This window comes from Lagopus muta, chromosome 16 (genome assembly GCF_023343835.1).
Source record: "Lagopus muta isolate bLagMut1 chromosome 16, bLagMut1 primary, whole genome shotgun sequence".
In the NCBI taxonomy this organism is placed as follows: domain Eukaryota; kingdom Metazoa; phylum Chordata; class Aves; order Galliformes; family Phasianidae; genus Lagopus; species Lagopus muta.
This window is the reverse complement of record NC_064448.1, coordinates 13750260-13762245: the sequence shown is the minus strand read 5'-3', so window position 1 is coordinate 13762245 and position 11986 is coordinate 13750260. Positions and strand designations below refer to the sequence as shown.

General features: G+C 46.4%; 1 protein-coding gene across 10 annotated transcripts in view; it reads right to left on the bottom strand.

The window, feature by feature from the left end:
- Positions 1-87: 87 nt before the first annotated feature.
- PHF20 (PHD finger protein 20) overlaps positions 88-11986 on the bottom strand; it is a 64099-nt gene continuing 52200 nt past the window's right edge. For all 10 annotated transcript variants that reach the window (XM_048962578.1, XM_048962581.1, XM_048962576.1 and 7 more), the window contains 4 exons: positions 9590-9785; positions 6962-7361; positions 4357-4540; positions 88-2444 (listed from right to left, as the gene is read on the bottom strand). In XM_048962578.1, the coding sequence (XP_048818535.1) occupies positions 2302-2444; positions 4357-4540; positions 6962-7361; positions 9590-9785 (923 nt within the window). In that variant the 3' untranslated portion in view covers positions 88-2301. The remainder of the gene's footprint in view (positions 2445-4356; positions 4541-6961; positions 7362-9589; positions 9786-11986) is intronic.

Genomic DNA, 11986 nt, shown 5'->3' with positions numbered 1-11986 from the left:
CCAGATGCCTTTTGAGTGGTTTTGACCACAGACACAAAGAAAACCACAGTTATTTTATTGAGTCGTTAATTGAAACAAAGACATTGCTAAGCCTTAACCAACAAAAACCTATTTATTTATTCCAAACACCAAGATACAGAAGTTTTCAAGTTTTGCAAATATTGCTCCAAAGCAAAATCCTATATACAGCGCCCTCAGTTCTAATAGTGCATAAACAAAGACAAATACGTATCCACAGTGCAATGTTTGCTCATTTCATCAAGGCTCCACGTTGCATTCACTTACCAGTGATTTAAAGAACACAAAGGTGACCTGCCAGCCCCCACGGCCGGCCCAGGCTACGAAATAACGATGCGGAAACTTACAGAAACAGGGACAAAATGAATCCAAAGCACAATAAAGAACCTTTCCTGAACATGAGAAACGCTAGTCTAGTTTAAATAAATACTTCCAGCCTTTACCTGCGAGGGCTTCTTCTGGCTGCGCTACAGGAGAACCAGCCCAGGCTCTGCCGCCTCCCACCCCTCAGAACAGCCCTTTCTCCTCCGTCTCCTCAGCACTGCCCTGAGTGAAAGCGCAGCCGATGCACAGCAAGCAGCTCAGCTCTGAGCAGAGCCGCCAGCTCAGGAGCTGCTCCCAGCCTCCCAGCACAGCCGCGTGCTGCACGATGCTCAGCCACCAACCCTGTGGGAGCACCTGCTGCAGGTCTCACAGGTTCCCCTTCCTGGCCCTTCTCCCCACAGCCCCCTTCCTGCCTGCACTGCACTGCACCCATCTTCAAAGGGTGAAGCGGATCCTCAATGCCACATAAGCCTTATTCTGTGTTACAGAGCAGTTCATTTTTCTGCTGTATGTGTTGTGCTCATCGTGTACAGCCGTACTATGAAACAGAGACAATTACTCCCTGAATGACTCCTTGCACAAAGCTGCAGCAACTACCTGGAGAAGCCCTGTTACCTCACCTTCTGCAGGGACTGATTGGAACATTCCCTGTGTAGATAATGTTGCAATTATTACTGTAGGAGTTTCCACAGTAAATCATTACCATTTGCAGTAAGTGAGCACAATGGGCTCAGTGCAGCTTCAATCCACCCTCGGCAGCACCGTCACAGAGTGCAGCTCTTTTAGGATGCCCTCTCCATGGGAAAACACCCTCGCCGTTCTGTACAGTGACCCCAGCTATGGCAGGAAGGAAAGCGAAGCTGCAGTGCTGCTGCCGGAGCGCTGAACCACAGCAGAAAGGCTCCTGATGCCTCTGACAGCACAGCACTGCCTCAAGGACTGCACAACGCACCTGAATCCACGCAGCATCTTCACTTTGCTTCACAGAGTAACACAGACCAGGACACCAAAACGTAAGGCAGGAAAGGGAACTCGCGAACACACACAGTTAAGATAACAACCCACTCAGTGCCTCTCAGGACAGCACCTCATGCATAGATCTCGAGGCTTTATTTACACAAATATAAAACAAACTGATTCCCAAAACCGCACATTCATGGTAAGTCTTTACAGTGAACACGTCCCGAGTGCTGAAAAAAGTCTACATTTCAAAATAGAACCGGAATGGCGACTATTAACAAAGGGAAAGGCCACACGACGCCCACTGCAGCCCCTCCTCCCCCTGCAGAGCAGCAGGGCAGGCAGCTCAGCCCCAGCACTGTGAGAGAGACAAGGTCAGAACCCAGAACAGCCATTTATCCCAAATTGAGCGCAGCGCACGGCGCTTCTGCTGTGCTGCCTGCTGTCCAGGCGCTGCCTGGGCTCCTGGCCGCCCTCCACGTGGCAGCCCAAAGCTGGGAGCTGGGCATTCATACTTACTAGGTCTGAAAAACATTATAACATTTCCTAATGATTAAATACAGTGTGCATTACGCATAAACCAGAAGGAATAAAACATGACACAAGTCACTGAAACTATGCGGAGTTATTTACAACCTCTGTCAACTGAACATTTTTGGCTCTTAGAACTCTGTTCTTCAGTGGCACAACTTTAGTCAATTTAATCACGAGAAGTCTACCTCTTCATGAGCAACTTGTAAGGAGTGAAAATTTGAGTATAATTTAATCAACCAACACCCAGCCTTTGAAGACAACAGTATTAACCTCCTCCATTCCCAACAGCCCCGGAATCAGGAGATAAAATAACCTTCTGGCCGTTCTTTGAGCAGCGCCTCTTCGCAAATCCCTGAAGTCAATCTGCACCACATGCAACCAGCATGCTAACCTCACTGAAATACACACAGCTCTCCAGCCGGACGCCCGACGCCGCGCTTTTTGCAGTCCCAGCACTCCCTGGTCTCACGTGGAGCAGCACAGCGCGATCTGCTGCACCTTGCTGAGGTCCGTGATCAGCTGCTTTATGCAGTGCTTGAGCTGTGGGAGGCGGGCGAGCGGCTCGGGTGGCTCCAACTCCCCTGTATAATCCAGCCAGCTCTCCAGAACTGCCAAGAGAAACAGAAGGGACATTCCTTCAGTTCCCACATAGGTTGCTCTGAGCCACAGAACGAGTTCTTTACATCCAGCATCAACCTTGAGAAACGCAGGCACAGATGTAACAGCGCTGAGATGCCGCAGAGCGACTCCTGCTATCCATCATTAGGAAGAGCTTTTGATACTAAACAACCAATTCAACGTTGAAGGGAAGTTTTAAAGGACAAAACCCAGATGTTCCCAGGAGAAAGTAGTGAGAGATGACATCACGTGGTGCTAGGAAGATCATACTATTGGAATGCCTTATGATGGGATCTTAAAAGAACTGACTGGTAATATAAAGAACTGCAGTCTCTGAGACCATCGGCTCCAGTGCAGACAGACACCTTCTGCAGGAAGCAGGAGAGGTGGTGTGCAAGGAGGGGCCTGAAATCAAGGAGCACCCAGAGCAGGAGGGGTTGGAAGTGCTGGCACAGTCAGAAAGCAGTGACAGAACTGCTATCGCAGAAATGTGGTGCAAGAAACTGCACAGCTGGAGCACCAAGATGGAGGGCTACAAGCTTTATGAGAAAGGCAGGGCAGGAGGGGCCAGGGAGCCACCCTCCATGCTAAGAGGTGGGCAGACTGCAAAGGGCTGCCTCTGAGGAACAGCCATGCTCAGGTCAAGAGTTTGTGGGTTAAAAACCAAGAGCTCAAAGGGCATCTGGCAGTTGGGTCAACTGTGGGCACCTGATCAGACGGAGCCTGAGGATGAAGCCTTCTTGCTCCAGCTAAAATAGGCATCACACTTTTTCAGTCTCTCATCCCAATGAGAGATTTCAACCACCCGGTGCCTCTGCTGGGACAGCAGCACAGTGGGCTGCAAGCAATCCAGGAGATTCCTGGGCTGCGTGTAGGACAACCTCCTGGCGCAGGTATTGGACAGACCAACCAGTGCTGAAGCACTAAGAGAACCGGTGCTCACCAGTGTAAAATAAATCATGAGTGAGGTTCAGATCAGAGTTTGTCTGGGGTGCAGCAATCATGGTGTGAGGGAATTCAAGATCAAGGAGTACAGGCCTGGCAAGAAGTAAAGACAGGGCCCTGAACTTTAGAAGATCCAGCTTCCAGCTGTTTAAAGAATTACTGGATTCCCCCCTAGGAAGCTGTCCTCAGGGGCAGAGGAGCCAAGCAGAGCTGGCACCTCTTAAGGACGCCAGCCTGAGAGCACAACAGCTCTCCATCCCCCAGGGTAAGGAATCAGGCAGAGGAGGCAGGAAACCAGCAGGCTGAGCAGGGACACACTGCTCAAAGTGCAGGGTAAGAAGGAAACGTGCAGGCAGAGGAAGCAGGGAGGCGTGCTGGGCAGAGCAGAGGGATGTTGTCTGGATGAACAGAGATAGGATGAGCAAAGCCAAGGCACAGATGGAACTGCACTTGGTGAGGGATGTGAAAAATAAGGCAGTAAACTGGTCAGAAGAGTGAGGTCAAGGACAGCGTGTCCCTTCTGCCCACACCCTTCAATAAAAGAGAAAGGAGAACTGTCTACAATAGACCAGGAGAACATTGGAGAGGCCATACAGAAGAGGGCAGAACAGCCAGCAAGCCCCAAAGAACAGCAAAGCTTGGAGACACAGAAGCACTATGGAAAATGACAACAAAAACAAGACATGAAAAACATTCCAGTACGTCATCTGATGCAAGTATTCAGAGATGATGCAAGCAGGATTTTTTATTCAAATTAAGTTCTTCATGGTATTAATTTGATCTTCAATTTTGTTTTCAAACCTTCCAAGCACCACAAATGTCTGCTTTCTATTACTCAATGCAGTCCATCTCACAGCTTAACGCTCATCACTCTGTAGGTCTGCAGAAGTAAGTCTACAGACAGATGTTTTTTTGAACAAAATGCAGGTGTTTTTTTAATAGAAAAATGCTCCTTACCATCTAGCTCCTTCTCAATGAAATCCATCCTGTGTATGACTTCATCTTGCAGAGATTCTACATGAGCTAAAAGATTAAGCTGCCACTGCAGCTGTGAGTTCACAACCCCTTCTTTGTCCTTTTCCAGCAGTTTCATTTCAATAGCTTCCTCCGGAGAGGCTTTCTTGGACGCAGGTTCTCTTACCTAGCAGAAATACAAATGCCATGTCAATATTTGTAAGTGAGGTAGAACTGGTGAGGCAGGCTGTCTGGGTGACCCAGGCTAATGGCTTCACAAATTTTAGGCTAGCAGGAGACAGAGAGACACAAAGAAAAGAGAATGTAGAAATGTGAAGGCAGTTTAGGCAAGAGCAGATCAACAACAGCCCCTCATAGTTCTTTTGTTAAGACCTCATCTCTGCAGCTTCTCCAGCACCTCATTCTGGGAAGGTAACACTGAGCTGTAAGGGACACTTGCAGCTTGCTTCCTGCAAACTTCCTGCTGGAAGACACTGCACTAAACCTGCATGTCCAGGAAACACCACGAATTTTCTTTTAAACACAGAATCACAGAAACACCAAGGTTAGAAAGGACCTGCAAGATCACCCAGCCCACCCATCCACCCATTACCAATAGCTCTCACCAAACCATGTCCCTCAACACAAAATGCAAACGTTCCTTGAACACCTCCAGGGTTGGTGACTCCACCGCCTCCCTGGGCAGCCCATTGCAGTGCCTGACCACCCCAGTATTTCCTAACATCCAGCCTAAATCTCCCCTGGAGCAGCTTGAAGCCATTGCCTCTGTTCTATCACTGTTACAGGAGACAAGAGCCGACCTCAGCTCACCACAACCTCCCTGCAGGCAGTTACAGAGAGCAGTGAGGCCTCCTCCTCTGAGCCTCCTCTTCCCACACTGAACATTCCCAGCTCCTTCAGCCACTCATCATAAGATTGGTGCTCCAGACCCCTCACAGCTTTGTCGCCCTTCTCTGAACCCGCTCCAGGGCCTCAATGTCTATCTTGCAGTGAGGGCCCAAAACTGGACGCAGCACTCGAGGTGCAGCCTCACCGGAGCTGAGTACAGGGGACAGTCACTGCCCTGCTCCTGCTGATGATGCCATTTCTGATGCAAGCCAGGCTGCCATTGGCCTTCTTGGCCACCCGGGCAGTGCTGGCTCACGTTCAGCCCAGTGCTGACCAACACCCCAGGCCTGTTTCTTCTGCACGGTCTTCCAGCCACTCCGCCCCAGTCCTGCAGCGCTGCCTGGGGTTGTTGTGGCCAAAGCGCAGGACCCGGCGCTTGGCCTTGTTGAACCTCTTCCCATTGGCTTCAGCCTGTCCAGATCCCTCTGCAGGGCCTCGCTGCCCAAAGGCAGATCCACACTTCCAGCCAACTTGGTGTCATCTGCCAACTCACTGAGGCGCACTCCATGCCCTCATGCAGGCCGTCAATAAAGACACTGCAGAGCACCGAGCCCTGGGGAGCAGCACTGGTGACAGGTCTCCAGCTGCATTCAGCTCCATTCACAGCCACTCTCTGGGCCCAGCTCTCCAGCCAGCTCCTTATCCAGGCAAGAGTGTACCTGTCCAAGCCACCTGTCCAAGCACAGCAGTAACCAAGCAAAGACAGGCTGTGCTACAGTGAGGAGGGGCTCTTCCTGAAGGAATCCAACCTCAGCTCTTCTGTAACATCCATCTAAACACCCAGACACCTTAAAAAACCTGCCTGCGCTGTGTCAGCAGATCATTCTTCCCAGGCTTCTTTCCGTCATTTTTCTGACATGTGACAGGATTTAGAGAAAGACTCTTCAGAAATCAAAACACTGAAACATGTCTTTCTGTGAAACAAAAAGCCATCCCATGGATTTGACAGAAATCAGAAAGAACACGATTTACATGTTCTTTTGAAATAAAATACAAGCTAAACAGCACCCTCATCCCAGGGAGGTCAGTACTTCCCCTGAGGCATTCCAACATTTGTCAGACTGTATTCCATGACTGACAGCACCTTAGAGAAGCCCATCTGCACAATGCAACGTAGAGAGGCCTCTGCTACAAGTTTGCTAGACCTAATGGAGCTGAAATTTTAACTGAATGTCAGAAGCAGAAAACTGGAGAGGAAGGAAAAGAGCAGGAAAAGAACTGAACTATTCAATGCTGATTATTCCTAACCATCACTACAGGTTACTTACTTACACACTGCCTGAAGAATGTGGAATCAATTTAATTAATATAACTATTAAATAAATGCAAGAACAAGCTGGTAATACCCAAAAGCTGCAACAGCAACGTGTTTGAGAGTGCCATACGTGCTTGCCCTGCTCTCTCCCTGGTGTTCATCTGCACTGTCTAACGCAGCCAAGTAAGGAGCAACAAAGTGCTGGTAGACTGCAGTGCACGTTCCACGGACTGTACCAATGATTTAAAACCCCAAAGTCGACTTTGGGATGAAAAGGTGAAGATGATTACATCTATTATTTAAATGTGCACCAGCAACCTAAATTTAGCACTGTGACAGGAAAAAAAGTAAAACAGAAAAATACCATTAAAAGGGCGAATGAGTTCTGCACTTGGCCAGACACACACATTCTCTCTGCAGAGAGGCTTGTTTTAATATAAGTACCTTGGAGTAATTGTGTTTGGATTCATTTTCCATTTTACATATCTCTCGGTCCAGGTTCCAGCCGAGCCTCTCCGACAGGACGTCATCCCCATTTTCCCTGATTCTATTTACACCCTCATCCATGGCTGCACCTCTCGTTTCCACCACCAGCCTCTGCTCTATAGCAGGGTAGTAGGCCCGAGGTTTCTGGTAACAGTGTTCACTCGTGATGTAAGATTCCTCCACAGAAGGAATGGCTGAGGGTTTCTCAGCTGTCCCATTCCAAGTTCTATAACTCGTTGTCTCCTCTTTGCAACAGTTTTCTTCAATGTGAATGATGTGTTTCGTATGGATTTTTTCATCCACCGTGATGTGCTTCCATGGATGGCACCAGAGCTTCAGGTCAGGATGTTCTTTATTTCTGTTCAAACATAAAACGAGTCAGACATCCACCAAACTTAAACTCAAAGTAGGCTGCATTACCACGTAAAGAAATCAAGCAAGAACACCTGCAATGCTACACACTTCAGTCATCAGTATCAACAAAAACACACAAATAAGATGAAATAAGATGATTTCCCTGACCTCCACTGTGCATCATCAGTGCTGTTAGGTTCACTGTTTTCATTTCTCTAACACGGTACATGGAGCAAGCGTTGGCATTAAGGAAAAGGTGAAGAATAAACTTCAAAAGATATGAATGCAAAATTTCACCAACGTTGCCCTCAAAGTCAGAGATTCTCCTCCTTGTTGGTAATTTGATAACAGCATTAACCCATTTTCCTAGGGACAGCTGTAGAAGTATTTTAAACAAGTAAGTCAGGTACACTCAAATTAAAGCATACCCATTAATATTGTGTATTTCTATCCCAGTGAAACAAGGCCCCTCCAATCGCTCACTGTCAGATTTTTGCCTGCAGCTCCCCCCAAAGCAGCTTCAGAATTCAATCTGCCGATTTTGTCTAACCCTCCAACAGTAACAGTGGCAGACTCAGTTCCCTCACATCTAACTTCCCTTTAAACACCCATGGGATCACTGGGAGAAGTATCACCTGATATGCCAACATGTCACAGTTCCCCCAGCTGCCCTTTATAAAAATCCTCATTTCTCTTGTTTTCAAGTTGACTAATATGGAACTACTCTTGAGCATTATTTATTCCAGCAGCAGGGACAGCTACAGCTATCAGATTATTCATAGATTTGTTTGTTGTCACCCCCTTGGTGAGGCATCCTGAATGCACGTCTAGAAAAGGCAAAGCCAGGTGCTCACTCACCAGAGCTTTCTGCTCTAGCTCCACACGTTCTGCACCTAAAGGCATTCTTTGCTGAGCAGAGCAGCAAGGGATCCTTTGCATAAGGCAGAAGGCTGGCAGATGACACAGCAGCTACACAAGGGTGGGTGCTCCCATGCTGAATGCCCGAGCTCCCTTCTGAGGGCTGGCACCAAACCTGCCACAGTGCCTCTGATCCCAAGCAACCTGCTTTAGATACTGAGCAACACCCTCCTCATGACTGTGAGATCATCTCTCCCAGCCTGTAGATCTGCATCAGCACTATAACCATTCTTCTAATTCAGTCTTTTTTTTTTTTTTTTTTAAATCCACTCTGATTTATATAATGATGAAAAAAAACCTGGGGCTGCAATCTCCAACAAGGATCACCCATCTTTAAGGGAACCAGACCATACAACAACTCCAGGGTGGGAAAGGGAAAAGTGAACAAAGCCTGTAACAACCATCACATACCTGTCCAGTGCTCCAGACCACAACACCAGGCAAATCTCAACTGACAGCTGAAAGTCACAGTCTAAAGCACTGCTACTTAAGAAGAAAAGGCTTATGGACTGGTCTCAGGATATTTGCTTTCCAGTCACCCCAAGACAAAGGTACTTCAGATCTGACTCATGTTACAACTGGCACCTTCTCGCTTTAGGCATTCCAAACACTGCCAGTGGCATTACTGCAACACCACAGATTAAACTTAAGGAAAAAAAAGACTGAAGAGAGTGGAAAGACTCCAAGCTTTGTTTTCTAAGTAGCTGTTGCTGAGTAAATTATCAATGAGTAAACTGTAAATGTTATTCAATCAGTTTGAAACTGCTAGATGTGGATTAGAAAAAACCTCTCAGTCATCAGTACCAAGGGTGACCTCAAACAGAAGACCATCGATTTCTCCAGGGATTATGAACAGCACTGGTGCTGTTTTTTGTTTCTAGTGTACCATGTTTGCACAGAACTGAGATACTACAGATCGCTGAAGGTCCAACTGCTCTTCCTCTACAGGGCAACAAATTATGCTATAAGAAGAGATGTGGTTTCTACTCAAACAGCTAAGATTTAAAATTACTGGATAGAGAAAGTAAGTGTTCAAGAACATTGCTATGGTTATACACCGTGCTCTAACTGCTACTGCTCTATTTTGGTGCTTTAGGAAAAGCTGCTGTTAGTTTTTTCGTATTTTCCCAACTTCTTCACACAGCCAGGTCACACTCCCCACCACACTTATCCAAGACAACATCAGCAATTCAAACTACAGTGACATATCTGCAGAGAAACACAAAAGTCAGTCCGAATTTCTTGTTATTTTTCTACTTCTTGAGATCTAATTCACATTGAGAACATATCAACTGATACTTAAACACTGCTTACTTCAATATGCTCATCTTCAGCTGCAGTCCATGCAGTACTTCTATCACTCTCTGCACGTCGCCAAGAAGCTGGTGAGTGGCTACTATCTTCTTGGCATTCTGGTGGGAGTAATTTTCTTCCAAGAACGCTAAGCCGTGCATGTGGCCATTGCTCAGCCACTCCTTCTCATACCAGTACTTTAAGCTGGACCTCTGACCTAAAGCAACAGTAATGAGTGTGTTAAAATGCAGCATTAACTACAGCACGTTAACATTACTGGTGGTAACTGTGATGATCTGTCTTGCAGCAGCTTACTAGCCCTTATCAGCAGCACTAAGAACGATTTCGTGACAGCAGACAAAACTTGGGAGATGGAAGAACTTGTACATGGGAAGCAAAATGGTACCTTGGTCACGAAAACCTTGGCCCAGCTGTAAAAGCCAGGGCATTCAGACCCTGATTCCACAACAAGCACATGCAGCTGATGTACAGAGAAATGTGTGACTGTAGCAGGGTATCCTCGAGTATAATTAAAGCCAGCCTGGATACAGCTCTGCAGACAGAAATGCCGTGAGAGCCAGCGGTCCTTCTTGTTTCCAGGTGACGGTTCAGTGCCCTGAGAACACCCCACTCACTGCCCCAACCACTGCACTTACAAAGCCAGAGATGTTGCAGGAGCACAGGTCAGAACCATATGCACAGAAGTCTCCAATACAAGCAGGTTAATATTCATTAGAAAATGGCAGCAGTCAGGGGTTTGTTGAAAAAACAGAGTCAGTAGGCAGCAGGATGAAACCAGGGGATTGCACTGCCTACCCACTGGGAAGCACCACTGGCTGTGCTGTTACCCAGGGCACAGGCACACTAAACAGAACTCTCAGGGCACCCTGAGAAATTACTCCTAGATTACATCCCTTTTGGAAGGTAATTAAAAATAGCAACAAAATGGTTGCTAATACACTTTTAAAATTGGGCACAGCCATTTCCAGATTCATAAACTCTATCAGAGCTCATTTCAAGCTAAGGAAAGGTTCACTGAAACTGAGAATCCACTTTATAGCTTGCAGCCAAAATGTTGGACAAAAATTTTACCTGTTCTGGAAATCAAATCCAAACAAAAAATAAAATTTTCAGGATCTTCAAAGCAAAAAAAAAAAAGTGATTACACTAGTTAAGCAAATTAAATGCTAGCTGCAATTGGCTTTCATTGGAAAGCATTCTGATGAAGTTCAAGTGTGATGGCACGACTTCAGCTTGCACATGCACCTCAGCTGGGTCCAAAACTAAATGCTGAAAGTAAGTGGTTAGAGCCCTGGGTGCAAAATACTGCATTAATGATTATAATAAACGCAACCTTAAAGTTTATAAATTATTTGGCTAAGATAACTGTATTTAAGCATAGTGTCTTGTCTTTGCTTTGAGTACAAACACTGTTAGTGCACAAACTCTGCTTAGCCGCAAGCAAACAATTTAGGAGCCTGAAGAATGTGTAGCTGCCAAGAAAAGCAGTGGTCACTACCTGAATAAGCACCTAAACTCCGTGTGTCCAACCCACTAGTTTAATGGTTTGTTGCCTTCTTTTTGATATTTTAATAAAGCTACAAGGAACAGAACTTTTTTATTCATACACATTACCTACATACACTACAGTATATATTCTGTATACAGCCCAAGATGACTGCTTTTCACTCAATGCAGCCCAGGCAAGCCAAAAGCTTGGAGACCCCCGACATAAGCCAAGAGGGCTTGTGATGAGGCAGGCTGACATCCCAGGCATCTCATCACACATGTGCACGGACACAAGCCCAAACCTCATCCATTTCCACACTCAGAGAGGCTTTACGACACACAGAAGGAAGCCAGAAACAACCCATGTCAGAAGGGCAGTTTTTATCTGCTGCATAAGATGAGCTGAGACATTCTAAACTATTCAGCCTCATGTTTAGGAGTAGAAAATGCATTGCTTAATTAACTCTGACTGTGGGTAGTACCCACGGTAACTTCTGTTTATATTTATAGATGTGCCTCTTCCAAACAGGCCAAGGACATCACAGCTGTTGAGAACCAGAGATTCTCCTGCTGCTTTGTTTTAATCAGCACATAAGCCTGGCCTCTCTGGAAGAAAACTGCAGTCATACCCCTTAAGATGTGTCTGCATTTTAATCATAAGGAGTTTCACTGAATCCTCCCGAGTCTTTAATTTGTTTTCTGTAGTCAGGCAGTTGAATCAATTTCAATTCTTATTACTGACAAACATGACACAGATGGCCACAGTTAAACATTGATTTCCATTCCTGTCCAGCTGTAATTCCACAACATTGACTCATGCATTCACATGAGCTCAGTTACGGATTCATGAAGTTGAATTTCTTTACTGAAGAGACATGGCTAGTGAAGCAAAAAAAAAAAAAGTTTAAT